General features: G+C 38.6%; 1 protein-coding gene across 9 annotated transcripts in view; it reads left to right on the forward strand.

Moving 5' to 3' along the window:
• The first annotated feature begins 12684 nt into the window (after positions 1-12684).
• Positions 12685-22898, forward strand: part of HECTD1 (HECT domain E3 ubiquitin protein ligase 1) — a 63372-nt gene continuing 53158 nt past the window's right edge. For all 9 annotated transcript variants that reach the window (XM_048306105.1, XM_048306111.1, XM_048306112.1 and 6 more), the window contains exons 1-2: positions 12685-12814; positions 14877-15151. In XM_048306105.1, coding sequence (XP_048162062.1) covers positions 15012-15151 — 140 coding nt within the window. In that variant the 5' untranslated portion in view covers positions 12685-12814; positions 14877-15011. The remainder of the gene's footprint in view (positions 12815-14876; positions 15152-22898) is intronic.

The following is a 22898-nucleotide window of genomic DNA, read 5'->3' on the forward strand; positions in this document are numbered from 1 at the left end:
TAACTGTCCAGGCTTCTCTCCTGACCCTCTAGGTTTGTGAAGCTGTACCTAGACTACACAGAATTCCCCCAAAACAACTGAATCTTTTTTTCACTTTTTTTTTTTTTTTTTGTATTTGTGTATTTCTATTAAGTGCAAGTACTTAGGCAGACATGCAAGTATCTAAAATCGAGTTCCTCTTCTTGCTAATCTCCCAGAACAGCAACTTGCTGTTAGAGATCTTTTCTGCTTGTCTTCCTTTTGTTCAGGTAGCCAACACCCAGCCATGACTTGCTGAGTGACTTCTGCTGGGTACAAGTGCTAGAGGGCAATATGCTCCAGACAGGGAATCAAGAGAGATGGCTGTGGAGATGGGGCAGGTCAGACAAAAAGGCAGCAGGAAAGTAGCAAATACAAAGGCTGCTGAGGCAGCAACAACATTCTAGGAAGATTTTTCAAATCAAACAAATGTTGAAGGATTAGGACAAAAAGGAAGGAACAGGGAAGCAGAGCAAAAGACACAAGCCTGGGTAGTAAAAGAAGGAAGAGAAAATAATAATTAAATCAGTCACCTTGCTGGTTCATTGCTTCAAAACCGCCTGTGTGAAATATCATAACTTAATAGTTGACTGGAATCCTAAAAAATATTTTACAAATTAAACTGCTCTGATTTGTAAAGGTCACACAGTTTTCTGTTACATGAGATTTACTTGTTCTATTTTGTACTGCCTATTATTTAGGAAGAACCATCCACGTAAATCAAAGCACAACACTTTGTAGTAGCAGCACAGGATGAGACAAGTTAACAACATTACTATAAAAAGTAATGCAGTTACTTGCATACAATACTGGGAATCTCTACGTGTTAATAAAATATGCAAAGCTGCCGCAGCAGGACCACATTCTGTACAGTCTCTAAATAAACCATGAAAACAGCCACTACAATGATGGAAACTTCTCCAGAAAGCACTATTTGTTACACACACACACACAAAAGGAAAATTTTGAATATTATGCAAAGTAGGAAGACAAGTTTGCAATGATGTAATTCATCAAGTGCAAGAGCAGCCACACGCCCTGGTTTCCATTGCCTTTTCAGTACTGGTTACAACACCCGTGCGTACACGCTTTGGATGTTTTCATCAACAGATTTTGAAATTACTTATAAGGAGTGAATTGAATGGCAAAACTTTCACCACTCTTCTTAGATTAGGATTTTCACCTAAATGGGTGGGTAGTCCTTGGAAATGAAGACCACTCCTTGGTGGGTGTTCAGAGGCCAAAGGAAACGCAGAGCTGGGACGCGTCACTGTTCAGTGGCAGATGAGTTTTTCTAGGGCAGGTAGATGGGACCAGAGTGCACTTCCTGGTTCCTGGTTACTGTGATCCCAGGGAACCACCAACTGCCTGTAATTGCTGGCAACAGCTCAGTCCCTCCAGGGCAGGGAAGAGAGGATAAATACCTTCAGCCTTTAATTATAGCTTGTTCTTACTCCCCAGTTAAGAAGCAATGGAAGCTGCTGATAACATGGTCTGCACAAAGTAGGCCTAAGATGGGAACTGATTTTAAAACAACAAATAAATGTGCTTGTTCTTTTGGAGAGGGAGAGGTACTGGAAACAAATCATGAAGGTGCCAGAGAAAACATTCTGTGAAGAGTGAATATTGCTGTGCCCTTTTTTGTGCCTCCCCGTCCCAACCCCACAAGAGAGGGGTTGTTACTCGCAAAGTGCCAGCTTTATCAACCTTGGTAGACATGCATTGAGGCCACATGGACTGCTGTCATGCAAATAAGATTCTTGCTGTACAGGTTATCTGGTTAAGATGTCCTAAGATTAGCTGGTAGCAAATGCTGTCTAGAAATCAGAGCTTCTGAATTTCTTTGCAGATACACCGAGGCCATTGAATTGACATTGATAACAGAGTTGTTCCACTGCAAAATAATGTTTATGAAGTGGTCAAGGTTTTAAATTTTCCCATTTCTAAATCCAAGATTATCCTGTGTCTTAAGCTGAACTGTGTTGGCTCGTATTCTACTTAACTAGACTGGTGAGTAAATTCTCAGTAATTAATATTGTACCAAGGTGAACATCATACCAAGTAAGACAGAATCCTGAAAATAAAATAATCCCTGGAAACCTCCAAAAATGTAGTAATAATTCGATATTATTTGTAACCTTGATAAAATTGGCTGTTTATCACTACACGGTAAAATGTTTATATAAGGTAAGTGTGTAGGGAAGCTTTTTTTCCCTGGTTTGTTTCTGGTCTAAAATCACATTACTCCATTTCTTCAAAGTAGATTAGACTCAAAAACCAGATGGGATATATTCATGAAAGGGTGGTAATGAGATTAACCTCATCTTTTTATATTTTGGTATCTAATCAGTCACTAATTTTTTGGTTTTCAAGCTGGAGTTTGTGGAACTGTTTAAGTATTGAAACACACAAAAATATGGTAGCCTTTTTTTTTTCCTGTAGGTCCAGCATTTACTGCTTTCTTCAGACATCTTCTGGTGTGATCTGAACTTTGGTGAAAGGCTGAGCTTAAGGTTATCCTACAAAGACCATTCTGATTCTGTGGCTCTGAAAGCTGAAAGCAACACTTAAGCGACACTTAAGCACAATTTAAATAAATCCTAACATCTTCCCACAGCCAAACCTTGATTTTAAATACTAGGATTCTCTGGAATCTCAAGTTATTTTGCATGTAAAGCTTAGTCTGGAGTGAAAATGGGAGAAAGGGAGGAAAAAAGATTGGATAGACTGCCAAGGAAAATTTTGAATTTACTGCAAATTTGATTTAGACATGACATCATTTCTGGGGAGAAAAAAAAGTAGTAAAGGGGGATATTTTCAGAAATATTGTATCATTGGTATGGAACTGGTTTAGAGGTTTTTTGATAAGTATTTGCACTGGCCTATCAGATAGACACAGCCTTGCTACCCCCATTACCAGGCCTGAATGAAGGTACTCTGTGGACCCCCCCAAGGGCTTCCTACTGGGACAGGAGGAAAAGCAGGAGCTTGTGGGTTGGGTGGCAGAGGACAAATGTACTTAGGAGTGCCTGCAAGGTGCAGGGGGTACTGTGGGACTCCCAGCTCCCTCCTATCAGTTCTACTTGATCTTAATAAAAGAAGTTCATGTGTAGGATGTGTCTGTCATCTGAAGGATGAGGTGGGAGAGGCCTGTTTGAAGGATGGAAAACCCGATGAACCAATTTTTCCATGTAAGCTATAATTTTGGAAAATTACTTAAGGCATTCTGAAGACCAAAATATGTTTCCTTAAAAATCTTTTAGACTTCTGTGAAAACTGCACCAAACAGAGAGTTGGTGTTAGTGGTAAGGGAAAGGGGAGAGAGAATGGGAAGCTCTTTCAAAGGAATGCTGGGGCAAGTGTTCCTGCAGTCCCAGAAATGTTCTACATCTGACATGAAAGACCCTGAGGAACAAAATATTTTATCTGTCAGGATTGGTCTTAAATCAACCGTGCCAAATAGCTCTACCAATAGAGGCTGCCTGAAAGGAAACCCAGCAGCATCACTGTGAAAGTGGTACTGAAAGTATTGCTTCTATTTACGTAATTTATACTAATCAAATTAATTCTAATATTTAAATTGTCAGTCTTATTTATAGCTAAGGCCATCAGAAACAGAATCCTCTAATACAACTGCGTATTTCAGATCAGTAGTACCAGATAGATTAGTTTTGCATGATTTTTTATTCTGCTATTCTATGTTTTTATAAATCACAACTTGTACTGGCAGGTCTGCCCTTTGGTATTAATTATTAAGTTTGCTTTTAGTTCTCATCTGTGATTTGTGCTTACTCCTGACAGCATAAAGCATCTCTGAGCTAAGCCAGGAAGTGTCAGCATGCAGCAGCACTGTGTTGGCTCCCACCAGTGCAAAAAGCTGATTAATTTAGCTACAGAAGCAGGGTGGGGAGGGAAACAAACGTGGAGTTAACACAGAGTCAGCACCACCTTATACAGAATTCAGCCATATTAATGATGTACTCACCAAGGGTGCCAATTTCTCTTTTTTTTAAGGTAAATATGTAATGTACCACATGGTACAATTCTAATGAGCTACCTTTTCATTAAAAGCAATGAATGCGGATGTGTGGTAATGGTGGTGGTGTTTTCAAATCCTCCTATTTTGGAATGTCCCTACTATATCCCTAGTCAACTATGATTTACAGAATACAGTTGATAATGACACAAACTCTCTCTACAGTTCAAACTCTGCTGCACAACTAAAGCAGCTATGTGGGGTGTATAAAACTGCTGTGTCAGAGCACAGCATCACCTTAGGTGCAGTTTGGTACAGGTTAATACTGGAAGGCAGTAAGGAGTCAGATATTTAGCACATACAAGAGACAAAACTGAGTATCATTTTACAGCTGAGAATGGTTTGATGGTTGCATCATCTAACCATTTTAGGAGACATCAGAGTATCCGTATCTACCACAATTGTTTATCAAGGTACAGAAGAAAAGCAAATAGGGCTACAATCTTGAAGTCTTCATTATCTTTATGATCTTTATTCTTTAAAACAGGATATTCTATTGCTGCAGCATAGTTCTACTAAAGTATACTTTGCTGTGCTCCCTTTCTTTCTAGTGCTGAGACAGAATCCTTTCCTCTTGGTTCATCTTCCTTGTCTGTGGGTCACCCCAGGGCCAGGAAGTGCAGGCTAGCTTGTAGCCATGATCCATATAGAGTGTAAATGCAGAGAAGCTTCTGGTTTCCTCTTGGCTTTCTTTGCACAACAAAAAGAGTTAGCTCAATATAGCTGGGAGACCACTAATGTGTAGGCTTTGGAGTCAAACTACTAAACAGCTTATCAACATGGACTGTGTTACTCTCTGATCTGCTTTGTAGCCTTTGTCTGAATTTTCTCTTTACTGTTAACTCTGAGGTGGAGATGTCTTTTATCTCATATGTACAGTGAGGCCTGAATTTTCATTGGGGCCTTTCAGTATTTAAAATGTCTATCAGTGACACTGGTCCTCTACTGTGAAATACTTGGGAATCACTAGCATAAGATTCAGCAGCCCCAGGCTATTCCTTCTCTCATCAGGGTCAGAGTAGGGACTGGGACATAGACTAATTGTTGTATGTGAAATGTTACTGCAAAAATGACATAGACAAAGTTTCTCCCCAAAACAACTGCTGATGTTGTCAGTGCAGCACACCACTTACTTGGAGAACATGTTGTAAGCAGACAACATTTCTCTATCAAAAAAACTGTCCAATGCTCCCTATAAATGAGCTTGCAAGAGGGAATCTCAATGGTGCTTCTCACTGAAATACAAGCAAAAAATCTATCAGGTCTTTGTACTCTTTTGATCTGCAACTTGCTGCTTCTTAAAGAGAAGAGAAGTGCCACTAGATCTGGGTCTGGGTTTCACCTTAAAATGTCAAGCCAGCTAAGAATCTTGTACAAAACTTTAAATTTCTGTAGACTCAGTTTAGCTAAACTCCTATAATCAGTACTAGTATTTGAGCCCAATTGCATGCTGGCCCAATCTTGGTGAGGCCCTACTGACATCTGTAGAATGGCATTTCTTTACAAAGATGATTTGGCCTGCTGATCTAACGGCTGGCACTGTATGAAAAAAATGGGTAGAGTACATTCTTGCTTTGATGCAGACTGACACACAATACTTAATCATTTTAGTAAGTTGCCTCTGTCCACTGAGACCAGTGTTTACACAGAAATTTTACAGACTGCAAAACCCCAAAGAGCTGATGTTTTACAGCATCGAAATATAACCTGATAACACAGAACTGATAGGAAAAGCACATGCAATATGCTTGGATAAGAAAATAATGCTTGTGTCTTACCGTATATAACTAAGAGTCAATGCAAACAGAACACTGACATTAAAACACTTAGGTGCAGTAACTTGGGCTGGGATTGGACTGGAACTACTTTACAGTTGACTTCTTTTTTTAAGGTATTGGTACCAAGGGCACAGGAAATGAAATATAAAATCCTTTGCACTAGTGGAAGTAATCTGTGACCTGTTCATGGATATTCAATTTTACCAGCATAAGTCAATGGGTGCAAAATGGGTAAAAACATAGGGTATAAAAAGAAAAATTGATAGGAATCATTTATCCTGTGCTACTCACTTACTAATCAGGTGGATCTCTGAACTCCTATGGAATTAAAACACAGGTGATCAAACTCTTAATAAATACATTAATAACCATGCCTTAAAAAATAGTGACTTGTAGTTTTCCTTATGTTTGTGTTAGATAGTTAACTAAAAGCTCTTAGACAAATGATTTGATAATTACACCAATTTTCTTCCATGGCCACTTATTATCCTACAAAAATGCAGCTCTGCCACAAAGCTATCTAGTATCAGATCAAAAAGGTCTCCTTAATTGGCCTGGGTCACAGTTTGAAATGTAGCGAGCCTAGATAGTGTTTGGAACCTTCATAACTGCATATCCACATCTTTTCTCCTGCCAGAAGTGCTGTTTAATCCAGTAGAGCCTAGTATAAGGACATTTGAGACATATGAGTTTCTCTTTCACAACCAGCTTCTTCTAAGATCTTTTCTAAACAGAAATGTGTTTATTTGTTTTTAATGTCCTTGTTTTGTTTCTCATCCTTTTCCTCACATTCAACATAACAGAATGAATTTCAGGGATTTGATCTTTAGGGGTTATTTCTTCTCTTTTAAAAAATATTTGTGTTAAGGAAGTTAAAAAAAAAAAAAAAGTAGATCAACAAAAGGAAAACAAAAGCTAAGAAAACAGAAGGAATCCCCACAGCATCATTTACTGCATTCACTAGCAATGGGCAAAGAATGAAAATCAACCCTGTTGCTATTAAAAGTCCTTCATCTCTCTTTGCAGACTCAGTTTCCCATTTTCAGACAGTTTTATTTAATACAGTTTGTAGCCTGGAAGTATGTTCAAAGGGTACGGTAGAGGGCAAATCCCAATACATGTGCAATGTGTTCTTCATTTATTCATAAAGATTAATGAAGAGAAAATTTGGTACACAGTTTATTGCCTGCAATATACTCCTTAAGGAATATGCATTCTTTCCTTGCAGAAGTACAGATTTGAGGATCTGCAGAAAATGGTTTCACATCACTAGAAAAAATCTAAGCAAAGTCATTTCACACTTCTGACAAGGATTTAAGTTGTTCAAATGGCACTTTTCATACAAACCAAACAACCCAAGCTTAATTGAAATTTCAGGGTGTTAACTTTCTGATCAAACAAACCATCAGTGAAGTATACTACTTTCCCATTTTTCCTAAATGTCATCAGTGGGGCAAGGAAGTTTTCCTGTTTACAGTAGTAAATGATAAAATTTTCTTCTTGTCTGTCTCATGTGCTCTAGGACAGTGCTATTATTGATTTTTGCCATGTTCTACCACACTCTTCTGATTATTTTTCCTGGTTTGAATGAAGGACGGAGCTCTTTTCAGTTAGCAGCTAATCCAGAAATTCAGGTTTTAGAAGCTTGAGATTGTTTCTTATTTTTGCATGTCAAGATATTCAATGGTGGTGAATAGGGCATAATTTCATGACAAGAATTTTAAAAGGCATTATTAAGCTTTCTGAGTACGTAAAAATTACAGTCTTTTCAATAAAACTCTAAAGGTGGATTTTCTTTTTATCCCAGAATGTAGAAGAATCATTTTGTGATAAAGACACTTTCTTCTTATTGTAAGTCTTCTCATCAGCAAAGATCATTCAAATTAATTCATAATACTTCATCGAAGCTTTGGGAGACACATCATATGCCTGGTAGGATTACATGTGTTTTACTCCTGTAACAACAGAGTAGAACTATGAGGAACAAATACCAAATCTTAATTAACCTTCTGATTCAGAAAGTTATAATGTAGTCTGTGCCATTAAAACAGTAAGAAGTCCTGTGATCTGAGTCACTGATCTTTCCTTGCACTTGGCTTGGTTCGGGATTTATTGCTGTTGCCTATGGTACTAGTGGACAGGGTAGAGCTAACAGCCTGAAATAGATAACTCTTGCCTAAGTTCTGTCTCACTTTCCCCTTGGCAACTGGAGGTAGAAAGGACATGAGTAAGGGCAGCTTAATTTCTCTTTTATGTCCAAAGTAGTGATATAGCTGAAGCTAAACTGAGGTAAAAAGTAGTTAATTGGTACAAAGTTTATTCACTTCTCACTCTTCAGCCTGGAACGGCAAAAAATTAAATCTAAAATAAAAAGCATCCCAGAAACAAAAAACCCCACACAAGTGAGTTTACTTAGGAAAAAGCACTGTAATGCACATGGTTTTGATCAATAATTTCAGAAAGAAGAAAAGATAATTTCAGAGTATTTGCAGTTTTCTACATGCTCCTCTGTAGCCAGCTCTGAGGATAAGAAGCTTCCAGGAAGCTGAGCCTCTCCTGAGGAGTCCTACAAGCTGAGCAGTGACTCAGCCCCGTACCTCAGTAAACACCAGCCACCAGCATGTCACTCGCATATTCATCACGTCAACGTCAGTCGTGCTCTCACCACATGGGCTCGTAATTGCAGGAGTTGGCCTCCCCAGGAGGAAACCTCTCACCCAGCGCCCGCTGCAGGGTTGCGTCAGACCCACGTGGTAAACACAGCTCGCTGTGCAGCAGCACAGGGTTGTTTGTTGATTGCCAGGGCTGCAAAGACTGGCACGTACTTTTGGAAAGCCAAGACGCTGACACTATGTTTGTGTTCCCCAGGCTTGTGCAACAGTGGAGTGGCTAAGAAGAGACTGTGATAACTTAGGAGGATTTAAATAAAAAAACTTTTCGCAACTGCATTTTATTTATGAAAAACAAAAGTTTTCCATAAGAAAATCTTAACATACTTAAATAGCCAAATTCTATAAAACTAAATCTTACCTGATACAGCAAGAAAGCTTCTGTAATAAATGACCTCATTGCTTTGAAATGTGTCGTAAACATTTAGTAACTTTTTCTTTAGAAGTATAATATTAATCCAAAAAATGAAATGCATGGAGTTAGTAATCTTTTGGATTTGGAGGAGTAGGTACTTTCAGTGTTTTCAACTACATTATTGTGTGGGTGGCAGAGAAAAAAAGTGTTAAAGCAAAGAATAAATAATCCATAAATAGCCTAACAGTTTTATTTGACTGGGCACAGCCCTGGTCTTCAGCATAAACTACTCACTTAAATTTATGGAGGTGTTCAGGTTCTGCTTATATCACCCTCTGATCTATTTACTATAGAGGGTGTACACAGATACGTTTCGAAACATCGACTTGGCATGTATACAGAAGTAGACAGTTAGCTAACAAAAACATCAGTTATCCTGGGTTCTACTTGCTGTATCAATTAAAAAAATATGAAGGAACCTGAGTCTTCTGGTTTTGTTTGAATTGTAAGTGTATTTCAGTTTGATTATTGGTCAGTTTTGTGTTTTCTGTAACAAAACCCAATCATTTCAGTCTGAAGCTTGCAATCCTTACTATCACACTTGTGACTTTAAGAATGCCCATGACATTCCTTCTGCTATCAGCTAAAACCATATAGAAAACACCAACATGAATATAATATAAAAGAAGTACTAAATATTATCCTTCTTTGAGCTATAAGTGAAAAAACACTTGGGGTTTTTCCCATCATGAGAAGATTTTGTGGAATCCTAGCCAAAAGTGACTTCTTTTCAAAGAGAATTAAATCCTTTTGAGAACACCTGAAATGTCTTCTTGTTGAGAAACTGTCTCAAGTGGGGTGTCCTTTACAATATGTCTCAGAATATCTCTGTGTCTGCAACCCAATCCCTGATCCTTGCTACCCTTGTAGCATATTTCACTGTTGTTCATGTGTCCCTGACATTATTCTAGTAATTGTGCTGACATTTTCTCTTTTAAAGCCAATTTTTAATTTTCAGGCAAATACTCAGCAAAAATGGTGGTCATTGCTCAATATAACACTCGACAAAGATCAATCTAGGTTGACCCTATGTGGCCTAATTTCCAAAGGCATTGTCAGTCACTTATACATGTGGTCTGCTCAAGCGCAGTCATAAAGAGGAATTCTGTTTTATAGCATTATTTAAGACTTAATATAGTAACATGTCTCAGCAACTCACAGTTCCATAAGTGCTAAGACATTTCTGACTCCAGCATTACTATCTCCTTATTTTGTAAAGGAGGAAACAGAGACATGCAGTGATTAAGGGATTAGGCCAAGGTCATACATGAAGTGCGTGCCAGCTAGTGTTAGCATTTAGGCAATTTTCTAACTGAATGAAAAATACTTACCTTGCACGAATACGGGGAACTGGAGTTGTTTTTCAAGTTTCACACAATGGTCAGTGTGGTTTTCTTCAAAGCAACTACAACAGCCAAGCTCCCTTTCTTGTCACTTCAGTCTATGCCATCACTTGCCTTCCTCGTCTGGCTGCACTAATCCACATAAAAGCTCTTCTTCCTCAGAAGACTTAGGCCCAGCACTAACAGAATGATAGACATGGGCTGGAAATTTGGGGGTCTGAACAAACCTTGACTCGTGTGAAAATTCAAATGAATTTGAGTAATTCTGTATGAATGTGATTCTGATGTCTTTCTTATCTGCTAAGTGCACTCTTACTTGCTAGTGATTTCCTTCTTAGTAAGCATTAAAGAGCAGTCGCTTTTGAAGAGGCAGTTCTAGTCTGTATCAGTGCTGCACACAGAGGGAGTCTGAAACAGTAACTTCAGGGGTATCACTTGCTGTGTTGTACTTCAGTGGAGTACTCTGACAAAAGAGAGTGTTGAAAATAATTTGAATGCCCATCAGCACAGGAAGTGAAAAAAAGTATTAATCAGTTAATGAACATATATATATTGTAAGAAGTATATAATCAATAAAGCAGAAATTATCTAGTCAGCATTATTTTTCAGATTTGTTCTAGTGAGAAGAACTTGCATAACAAGGAACAAAAATCACTAGCAAACCCTTAAACATTGCAAATGTATCACAATGAAAAAAAGATCCTGATTCCAGTATACTTCTTTGAGTAAAAAAAAATTGGGTATATGAAATCGGGCAATAAAAGCAACAGGACATAGAAGTATTTATGTTTCTCCATTTTGAAATAACTATGTACAGCACTGAAAGCTATTTCCAGTATTTTAAGTTTTGTATTCCTGCTTAATAGTACTTTAAATCCATGATTCATATTCTTTTCAAGTACAATATTTAAAGTGTTGATTTTGTTCCTAAATTGATCTGTATTTTATATCCTCATATTGTCCACAACTAACCATGTATCTTTCCAGACACGTGAACCAGAAACATCATTCTATGTGAAAAGAGTGAAATGCTTGTTTGATTTCAAAGTTTTTGGTCTTTACAATCAAAAATTGGGGCTTATTTTTGGTCTTCAGAAGAAACTAATAATATTGCTTTAACCGAATTGTGTTGACATTTTCTCTTTTAAAGCCAATTTTTAATTTTCAGGCAAATACTCAGCAAAAATGGTGGTCATTGCTCAATATAACACTCGACAAAGATCAATCTAGGTTGACCCTATGTGGCCTAATTTCCAAAGGCATTGTCAGTCACACTCAAGCGTTATTTTCTTCACAAAAAAAGCAAAGGCAACTGTTCTAGCATCATGCAACAAGAGTGAGGTCACTTAGCAAATGCAGGTGTCCTAAGTTTGGCCTAATTCTGCTGCTTCTGCACTGATGAAAAGTTAAAGAAGACCAAGTTTCTAAATGAAAAGACTGTAGACTCAGTCCTCCTACTGCCTTGTGTCCTTAACTTTATGCATATCAGAAGTCTTCCTGACCTCTGAAGGACAAGCACAGGCAAAGGACATGTAAATCTCGGCTGGGTTGGAGCAAGTTGCAGTTAACAGAGATGTAATACGGTAAGACAGGAAGGCTAAGCTGCCTTAGAAATCAGACACAGAGACAAAAGAACTACTGTTCTTGTGTTCTGAGTAAAACCTGCACCAAGAAAGACAACACTTTCTAGAGGTGTTATTATAATATTGAACAATAAAAATGTCGGCATTTGGCAAGTTTTAACCAAGCATGACTGCAATTGCCTTTTGGTTCAGTGTGTAGTTTTAGCCTCCTAATTACAGGAAATGTTTATGATGTAGGTAGGAGTGACATTCAAATGTACAATAATCTTATTTACTGTACTTATATTAATAGGCTTAAATTCCTTTGCAAAACATGTCATCCTACAGACAAGGAAATGATTTTGAAGATCCTTCATTTAAAATTGCAGCACTTCAAACTCACTACTCGGTAAGAGCAACCTAAAACCTCCTCCCAGTACTGCGACATTTAAATCTGCTCACCAGATCCCCCTTAATGGAGGTGCTGGAGAGGGATCAAAGTGTTTTCAAGAGTGGTCCCTGAAAAGTATAAGCCCCACTGTAAATGTAAAGACATTATATTGAAGTAAATAATCAGAATACGGCAAGAAATAAAATGACCTGTAAACCATAAAAAAAAAAAAAAATCCCCACGCATCCAGGGAAAGGCCATCCGAGCCGACGAGGGCCCTTCGCCGGGCAGGCCGCGACCGGGACTCCCCGGGACCTCTCTCCCAGTTCCGCAGCGGCGGCGCGGGGCGGAGCGGGCCCGCGGGAGCGGCACCTTCTCCGCGGAGGCTCCCGCAGCGCCCCCAGCGGCCGCTCGGCCGCCTCAGCTCCGCCCCGAGCGCGTCTCCTGCCCCGCCCGCCCACCCCGCACCGGGCGGAGCGCCATGGATGCCGCTGGCCGCCGCCTGCCGCGGGGCTTGGGTTGCCGCCGCCGCGCCGCTGTCCCGGTGTCGGCGCGGCGCTGAGTAGGGCTCGGCTCCGGCGAGGAGGCTGCGGGAGGCTGAGGTGAGTGGCGGGGGTGGCCTGGGGCCTCTCCGGCCGGCGCTGGGAAACGGCGCCTTTCCCGAGCAGCCAGGCCGGGTCACCCTGCGCGGCCTGCGGCTCGCCGGGAACTCGAGCGTCGCTGCCCGGGCCTGTCGGGCCGGGAGGGAGCGGGCCGGAGCTGTGGGCGGGGGGGAGGCGGCGGGGGCCGGAAAGTCTGTACGAGGGGCCGGGGGCAGAGAGGGGCGGCGCTGCCGGGGAGCCCCTCACGCCACCGGGTGCCCCGTGCGGGGGCGGCGAGGAGGGGGAGGCGGTGCCTCCCGTGCCCCGGGCGGCGCCGTGTGGGGAAGGGGCCCAAAGCGCCGCGCGGGCCCGGGGCCCGCCTGGTGTGTGCGAGCAGGCCCGGGCGGCGCGGGATGAGCTGGGCTGCGGCCTGGCCCCTGCTCTGGTGCGGCTCTCCCGGGAGTTCCGGCCCCTCGCCACGCTCCGTGTTCTGCGCGGTGGTTCCTGTACAGCCCGTCTGGGATGTGAGAGCAGCAGGTGCCTGCGTCGAACTTACCCTACTTTCACTGTCTCTTAATTTTCTTGTTTCTCTCGCTATCACCCGTTTCCCCGCTCCCGGAAATAACGATTTAGTCGTGTTAAGGAGAGGTAGAATACTTATAATACGATCCCACTTTTACTGGCTTAAAGTATTTTTATTTAGGATCAGAGCAGGAAATGTAGTCTGTAAACAGTTTGGAGAATCATAGGCATTGTTTAAAATACAGAAAATAAATTTACTAATATTAAATTACTTTTTAGAGTAAGATAATATCAAATATATAACTGGCAAGCAGTAGTTCAGTGATCTGTAATATTATGACCCTAAATTATGTAAAAATCCTCTCTGTTATACTTCTGTCACATCTTTGAATTCGAAGCTATTCTGAAAGAGCATTGCTGATTCGGTGTATGTTCCTTCATATAATACTAATTTCTGATTCTCTTTCGTAGACATGCCCTTGATGGAGTTATTTTTTAACTATTAACTCATTAGCAGCAAGTAAACAAGTAGGCAGACTTTGTCCAGATCAAGCTTCTCCCTCCCACATCACCTCCCCCCGGTTTGTGGGGACACTGTCCAGTATTTCATATTTACCTATGAGTTTCGTAAACTAATTCTTCTTCCATAAACTGTATTTTAAAAGAGTGGTTTTTTTTCTTGTGTGTCTAATTTAGAGGGATTGGTTTATAACCCATTACTTTTTATACAAAAATAGTCATGTTTGCTGTGTTCTTGGGCAAGGGAGGTGAATTTGACTGTTTGTTAAAGGCAAAGCAAAAAGAAAGCACATATGTCAAAAATATCTTAACATTTTAAAGGGACTTTTTTGGTCTTCAGCATGCCCAACTATGGCATTGGGCCAGCAAATAATGTTGTTTTCCTTATATGTACGTGAATTATTTGAATTATTCACCAGATTTTTTGGAAAGCCTTGAATTAAATGGTTTTTTTTCCAAAAAATCCCCAAATAATGCAACAAACCCCTAACGCTTGAAAATGGAAGTGAATCTTAGGTTCTCTTTTTTATCCTTTGACATAAAAAACCTATTTTCCTTACGTTTGAATGCTGTTTTAAAAGATGAAGGATTCATAAAAGGTTTCCATAAATTCTGCAAGTCTGTAATTGTACATCTCAGTTTTTTGTTTTAAGGATTTCTATTTAAAATGTGAAATTCACTATCTTTCTGTATTTGAATATTTTCATGAGGAGTTAATCCATCTCTCATAAAGCTGAACACTTTATAATAAAGTGATATTAAAGGAGGGGGATGGGTAAGATATCACTTTCTTTCTCCTAGCTTGAAGAATACACAAAAGGGTTAAGCACAATTTTTCTAGCTTTAATTTTGAGTTATCCTCAAAACAGAACAAACTCATTAGCTTATAAAGCTTGAAAAAAAACCCCTTTGCTGATAAAATATGTGAAAGTTTCCCTAATTTCAGCCCAAACATATGCTATACTTTTTAGAGAGGAGCAAATACGGAAAGTTTAATGACAAGACTGTGATGATGATTACTTTTTTTACTTTTTCTTGCCAGGTGAAAACTGCAGAAGTGTGAGGCTGACTGAAGAGAGAAATTAATTGTGCTGAAGTTAGTCTGGCTTCAACAATTAAAGGATATTTTTGGTACTTTTTAATTGAAGTGGAGGCGGCTTTTTTTTTATAAAAAACCATGGCAGATGTGGATCCAGACACGTTGCTGGAATGGCTGCAGATGGGGCAGGGGGATGAAAGGGATATGCAGCTAATAGCACTGGAACAGCTCTGCATGCTACTTCTGATGTCAGACAATGTGGATCGCTGTTTTGAAACGTAAGTAGTTTTGGCTTTCATTTATGGAATGTTATTTTCCCCTTTCTGTCGCTGACTATAATATTTAACATTCCTAGAAACTTTCAGCCTCAAAAACATTTTACAAACAGAACTTCTGTTTAGATCACTGAAATCAAGTGTTTCTGTTAATGTCACGTGAAGTACCCTTGTCTGATTAAAAGTGTGGTGGTGTTTGGGTGATACACAGTGCCTGTTCTGACAGAGGAGCTGATTGCAACTCTTAATACATTTCTTTAAATTAAATGGTGTGGATCTGGGGGAGGGGGCTTTTGTTGTTGGGGGCTGTTTTGTCTGTTTTGGTTTTGTTAGGTTTTGTGTGTGTGGTTTGGTTTTGGTTTGGCTTTTTGTGGTAGAGAAAAACTTTCTTTGTGCTAGGATTATAATGACCACCTAGATATATTTAAGTATCCATACTCTCACAATACTTTTATCAAGGGATATAGTAGCTTGTTTTGAGTTCTGTAAATCCAAGCAAAAATCACAAACAAAAACTGTTCACACAAATATTTTGCCCCTTCTTTGGAGCATGTTGCTGTTCATGCCACCCTCCTTCTCAACTGCATTTGTACACATCATATAGCACAGTTCCTGCACTCAATCCTTTTCATATTTTTCACTGCACGAAATGCTGATGTAATCACTTCTGTTACTTGAGTGTTGCTTCTGTTACACTACTTTCTGTGAGAGCCCACCACTAGTCTGGAAGAGGTAGCAAAAGTGTAAACAATCACGACTTTTACTTTTTTCGTTGGTTTCTTCACTTCTGATTTTCATGCTCTTGCCTCTCTTCCTTTCCGTGTTTTTTTTCATTGCTGTCACTTTTCATGATAAAATATGGCTAGTGTGTTTCAGATACATCCTGCTTTTTAGGAGTGTGGATTTGGAAGCACTTGAGAAGGTAGAGGTCTGTTACACTTTAGTTTTGTAGCTCTGAAGGAAACGTTTTCAGACTTAGCTCTTAGAAGCGGTTCCCATGACTGCATTTATTGCAGGAAAAGTAAAATTAATACATCTCTAAAATTTGAATTTGTAGTAGTTGCAGAGCATTGAGCACAATTTTGTACAGTGCTTTAGAATTTGAAGTTGCCTGTTCTTTGCCTTGGTGAGCTTACAGGTAAAATTTTGACTTGAAGAGCCTTACTGTAGGGAGATCCATCCGACTTCCCTGTCTGTCCTCATGCTACTGATACTGGTGGAGCGAGCCTCAGAATTCACCATTGTAGAAAAAAAACCTGGTAGTTAAGAATTAATTTTTCTGATGAATCTGGGTGAACTCCCTGCTTCAGGATATTCTGCTATCTTCTGGGTATTTGAGAGTCAGAAATGAAATGTCAACTTTTAAAAATATAAACCAGGTGTGGGTTTTAGGCATCTTATTTAGAACAGACTTTTATTTCAATATCAATTAATTAAATAGTCCAAATGCCTTTTTTTTTCCTTAAAGTGTACATAGTGAATGCTCTGTTACTGCACTGTTGGGGTTTTAAAATTATTTGTCTGAAAGAAAAAATATTTAAAATGCCATTTGGCCTTTTAATTTTTCTTTTGAATCTTGGTATAGTTTAATTTTACTGGTCTAAGTTCTCTATTTCTTTTCCTCTTGTAAGTTTTCCTCAAATAGAAGAGAATGAAGTGTAAATAGGGGAAGAAGTTACCAAAGTTCTCTGCCTGTTGAAGTGATTTTGCAATAATGTTAAAACCGCTACTTTTTATTGGCTCTGCGAATATACTGAAGTGTATGATCTGGTACCATGGTATTTGGTGAGCTGACATGGTAGCTCGTTACCTTCTTCCCATTTATCACCCACCGTTTTTACTCCTCCCAACCATACTCGTGTTCCTGCCACTGTCAGGGCTTACTGGACTCCTCTAATTCCCTGGAAGTGCAAGCTGCTCTTTAAACCGGCTGAAGAAGTTTGTTAGTTTTCTGCTGTTACAGTGAGTTACAGCATGTAGAGAGGTCTCTGATGAGCACTGGAGGTGGAACTGCATAACTGGAAGTATGGGAGAAACAGAGAAAGGTATACAGTCTTCAGTGGAGAAATTCTCAATGATTGTCTTGGGTGCTTATGGGTGCCTGCATTTCAAGGTGACTTTATTTATTTTGGAACTCTATAAGAAATAGATGATATCTTGAAAAGTATTTTTAAAATCTTTGCAAGTGGCAGTTCAAATAGTCAAAATGGTCATGTGCGGAGGGTAACTAAAGTAATTGTGGGTAATATTTTACAGTTCCTTTTCAGCTTGTTTTTTAATGGAATTATTGTTTGCTGAAATAGGAGATCTACTGTGTGACAGAAGGGCTGCTAAACCCCCACTTTACAGGAACTATTTTCAGTGCATGCCTGATCTAGAACATAGATGTATTTTTCTGTTGGTAAGAAAACCAGCCTCTAGACTTCACAAATTTTTTTTTTTGGTCTACTAAGAAAGCATTTCCAAGTTTTTGGATGCTGTGCGCATGTTATTTGAAGGTCTTGTAATTGTTTATTGCTATTCGTTATATGTTGACAAAGCTTTAAAGAAAATTTTTCATTTATGAAACTCAACAACTGTGACATGGACTTTTAAAACAGTTTCTTGGAGAATTAAATGGGGTGTTTTTCAGAGCGTAGTTAGAGTGACTTTAAATATTAAGTATTAGTCCACTTTTACATAAGAAATTATTTGCTTTTGTGATGTAAGCTAAGAAAAAGCTCATCATTTTAGTGAAGTACGTCTGGTGATTAAAAGCTGCATATGGTGAGGACTGGCAAAGCTGTGAAACAAGACCACATTAAAAATATTGACATGAGCGCTGTGCACCATCTCTAAAACCACAACACAGTTTCCATACTGCTTTCTTAAGGAGTTAAGGGGAATATACAATCTTACTTAGCAAAGAAAGCACAAAGTTGGAGGGAAAAAAAAGTATTGAAATGTTGGATTCAGAATCTTGTACTTCATTTTTTCAGTAGAGAAACAGGGTTACTTCGCAAACGTGCTCTGAAGGAAATGATATAGCTAGTGATAAAGCTAATAATTTACCTTTGTACAAGAGTAATGGATATTGAAACTAGTGTTTCAGACAGCTCAAAACTGGAAGCAGGCACATGTGCAGGGTGGTGTATTTCATATTCTTGTGGAGTTCTAGCAGCATCACAGCAGATTTTGGGGTATGCAGCTGATTAACAGGTAGTGCTGCCAAATTGATGTTTCTTTATGTTTTCCCAGATTTACGTATTACATCCAATTAAATTATTTTGGAAGTTACTCATATGTTAACATTACAAAAATCAGTGGCATATTCATCTTCTGGTGATAATGAGTCACAGACACTGCATGAAGTCTGTGACTTTGAGAGTCACTTTGCATGAAGAATGGCTAACATTTTACCACCAGCAAAAGCCAGTAGCTTCTGTTAAGTAGTTGAGATGGAGTAAAGCAGCAAAACCGTTGTGATTATAAGTGTTAATCCCAAATTGTCGTTAAACTGTGTGGTATTAAATCCACTTGAACAGAAGTTTAAAGAATGCATTTAATATAAACTGAATTGAAATGATGGACTTTTTTTTGGTCTTTTAAATTACCTGTAATGGTTTAAATGTATGTAGAGGCTCTTAGTTACAATCTCACATTATTAATGTAACCCTTTTCTACATAGTTGTTTCAATTTATTACTTTCTCACCTCACTTTTTTTGGTGAAATAAAATTAGAACTCTTCTGGTTGGGCTTTCTGTTGCTGTCTGTCAGTGTAAAAGTACTTAGCAATTAATTACAATGAGAAGTTGTAGAAAAAGCCACTAGTATAACAAAGTAAGACCTGCTTAAAATATTTTTTACACAGCAGATGAAATAGGCCTTATTAATGCTCAGAAAGAGAAAACATATCTTCCTCTTTGGCTGCTCTGTAAGTCACCTCTGTATATTTAGCATGAGCAGATTTGGTAAGCAAAAAATTACCGGGAGTTACCAGCTCATTTGACAAATAAAAGCAAATTATACAAAGGATCATATTTTAGGGTTCTAATGTGTAAAATAAAAATACTTTCAGTTTATTTTTTAAATCAAATATGTTTACTTTAATTCACACTAAACCTTGTTCTTTCCAAAGTATCTATTCACTAGGGAAAACGTACCTTGTATTTGCTAAGAAGAGGAAATCCTAGTGAACGAAGACTGTTGATGTGAGACTGTTAATGTGAAACAGTTTAGCTTTACCGCCACCTGATTGCTTAAAACTACGTTCTCCTGTCTTTATCAGGGTTGTAAAACTCCAGAAAATCAAAGTTAGATATATAGAGAAAAACAATACTTCTTTTAGAGATAGGTATAGGAATCCAAACTGCTGGTTTTCAGGAATATACTTGCAATCTGGGCTGCCTGTAAAAACATCTTTGTAATTCAGACAGTAAAGTGCCCTTTAACAGGTCTGACAACTGTGGAAGAACTAACAGGCTGAGAGAGCAGCTCTGTTGGTACCAAGGTGTTTTCTCATTTTATGTCCTACAGATTTGCTCATTTTGTTATTTTAAGGAAAAAATAAAGCCAGACCATTGTTATGCTTTTGTGCTGGAGTGCAGCAATGAGTAAATCAGAATAAGTATTGATGTCAGCAATAGGCTTTCATTATTTTAAACCATGCAGAGTATATGTTCTTAGTGTTTGGACTAATGCAGACATCTCTCCCAAATGAAATTTTGTAACCTTTATAATGGCAAGTCTCATATGATTCCTACCAAGCTTTTTTTCCTTTAATGAAGGCAGAGGGGTATGGCACCAGTGAAATACCAGCACTGGAGTAAATTACTCTGTGGCCTCCAATATAGCGGGATCTTCAGCATCCTATAGTGTGGTTTTCTGAGATGGAAGTAGGGGTGTGCTCTGTATTTTTCAGGGAGCAGTCTTGTTACAACGTAATATTTAGAATTATTCCTGATTTTTAAGGCTGTTTTGTTGTTGTTGCTTTTGGTTTTTTCTCTTTTTCAGTTACAAGAATTTTATAATACTAATGTCTTTCTGGTTGCTCTTTGTAAAATGGGAATTAATGGCCTCACTATCACTGGTATTGTGGAGATTAATTAACCTTGTCTAGTTATTTTGAGAATCTTAATGGTTGCAAAGGCCAGAAGGGAAGATTAAGTCTGAATTGATGTCCTCTCTTCTGTCCTGGTCCTTATATTTTATGTGGTTATTACTGGATTGAGCATCTTGTTTGATACAAGCGTAATGTGTAGCTAATGCTTCTGAGAGGGCATCCTACCGAAGTTTTAGCCTTTCTTTTGCTATTAAGTCTGCTGCCTAAGCTGTCTTTGTTGTTGAAATTTGCTTGCTCTTTTCCATATGAATTGGCCAGACTTACGCATTCTGGAGACAGAAGTCAGTTTGCCTTTTCCTATTTAGATTAAAAGCCAGCAGTGTTCTTACTGTGAATGTACCTGCACACAAAAGATTTCATCAGCTCTTGATCTTCCTCCCCTTCTCTAGTTCTTTAGGTTACAAGTTCTTCAAAAATACTTTCCAGTGTTGCCTTCATCCATGCTGTTTATACTAGTGCCTTTAACTTACTGTTAACAGTTAAACATGCCAAGTGTAGTCAGATGTTTCCAAAACTTTGTACAGTAAGTGTGGCTTTAGTTATCTGTCTTCAGAGTTGCTTTCAAGGATGTGAGTGCTTGCTGCTTAGGTATGGCTCAATGTATTACCTAGACTAAGATCCGTAACTTGACATCTGCGCGTGTTAAAGCACATTTTGTTTAAATGAGCCCGTGCCTCTGGGTAGTCCAGACAACTCATCACATTGTCACTATTTACTAGTGTGGCATTTAAAAAAATTTTTTCTAGTAGTATCCTTTGTTTTGTTCAGAATTTTGTGTGTGAGATAAAACTGAAGTGATTCTTGCAAGTACTATGCAAAAGTTGGGTGTAGAATGTTAAGGCAGCAGGCTAATTACCTTTTGAAAGTGTCAGCTCCTAATAGATTGGATGAGATCAATAAAAGAGATGTTACAGGAATTTCAAATCACAGGCTTCCTTTCTTGCATGACTACTGGTCAAGTGATTTTAATACTGGCCTCTTAAGAAGAGGTATAGATAGCACAGATGTTAAGTAGATTGCTAATAGGGAAGTGGAAGTTTTCTTGTGCAAGTCAGTTCTTTTTTTGGGCACCTAGGAATCCAGTAGAAGCTAATGAGGAGATGTGCATGTTTAGGCACACATACAAAAGCACACTTTTTGTTTTAATTGTTAATTTCCTTTGAAATGTTGACAGATGTAATGCATACTCAAAGCATTACCTTTTTTGCACAATTGAGGTTACTACTAGTGGAAATCATAGGCAGGATGACCTGCAGTTTCACATTCTTTAATTTATTCAGCTATTGTGGACTAAGTTTCTGTAAAATATTTACAAAATGGTGGAGACTGGAGAACAAACATGTGGAATCACTACCCTGAAGTATGGCACAGCTTTTATAAGATGCTGAAAAATGCAAAAGGCAGCCTAGCACATCCTTTATAAATTCAGGAATAAACGAAATGGCAATTTATTTAGAAATACAGAAATACCTATCCTGTGGAAACTGTTTCCTCATATGGATTTTTCTTATTTTTCTTTTTACACAACTGATATTTATTGAATGTGTAGTTGAATACTAAATGTCTAATACTAATTGTCTTCCTGCCTAATAATGAACTCTCGGAAGAGGGTTCAGCTCTGTCATTTATTTAGCTAAAAGAAAGTTTGAAAGTGTTTTTAAATGTCAAATTCGAATTCTAAATTAATTTCTTTTAATTTCTAATAAAATGGAATTTCTCCTGGAATGGAGACAGGAGGGAATTGTTAATTCTCCAGCTTAATTTTATTGGCCTGAGCTCTGATTGCAATCAGAAGTAGAGATTCAGAATTGTGCAAGTTTTAATGTTTTATAATTCTGGTAAAAGTTCCTAAATTGCCAGTTTATTTTTAGTTGCTTTTTCTTTGTACCTTTAAAATATAGTATGGTATGTCTAAAGTTTTATACATGAGTAGATGTTTTCTGGATTTTATTTGTATTATAACAGTATTATATGAAAGCAGTGCAAAATATGTTCTGGTAATGAATGCAGAAGAATACATACAGGCAGTGCAGGTGTGTGGGTTCTTTTGTGGATGGTCTTGATTACTCTGTGTTGGTTTTGGTTCATATCTGGAAAAAAACCAGCCTTTTGGCGAAAGAAACAATGAGGGAAAGTCTGAGATCTCTTCCTGTAGAAAGAACTACAGAAAGGAAAAACAATCATTAATCAAAAATGAGTTGAAACTACTTTTGCTTTAAGAAAAATCAGTTGTGCAGGATGTTCTTAAAAGTTTGAATTGTGTGACGTTGTTGTAAATGTTTATCTGGTGTATTTTCCCTCAAAAACTGTTACTAATGAGATTTAACTTCAGTACTTTAGTTTATATTTAAAATTATTATATATTAAGGAGTGTAGACACATACAATTCCTTATTTCCCACTTTTAACTGGTCTCAGCAGATGGAATGCGTTAAAGATGCAGCTATTGCTAGCAGGCAGCTGAGCTTGGTTTTCTGCCACAAGTCACATGTCTTGGACAGGGCGGCTTCGCTGAAGGCTTTGTCACATGCCAGGGGCTCCCCATCAACTGAATCCAGCTGAATCCAGCGGTTACTTTGGAATTGAGTAACACACCCTCATGCTAGCAGTAGTTGTTAACTGTTTGGGGGATTAACTGAACTGGTCTTT

The sequence above is a fragment of the Corvus hawaiiensis genome, chromosome 6 (assembly GCF_020740725.1).
Source record: "Corvus hawaiiensis isolate bCorHaw1 chromosome 6, bCorHaw1.pri.cur, whole genome shotgun sequence".
NCBI lineage: Eukaryota > Metazoa > Chordata > Aves > Passeriformes > Corvidae > Corvus > Corvus hawaiiensis.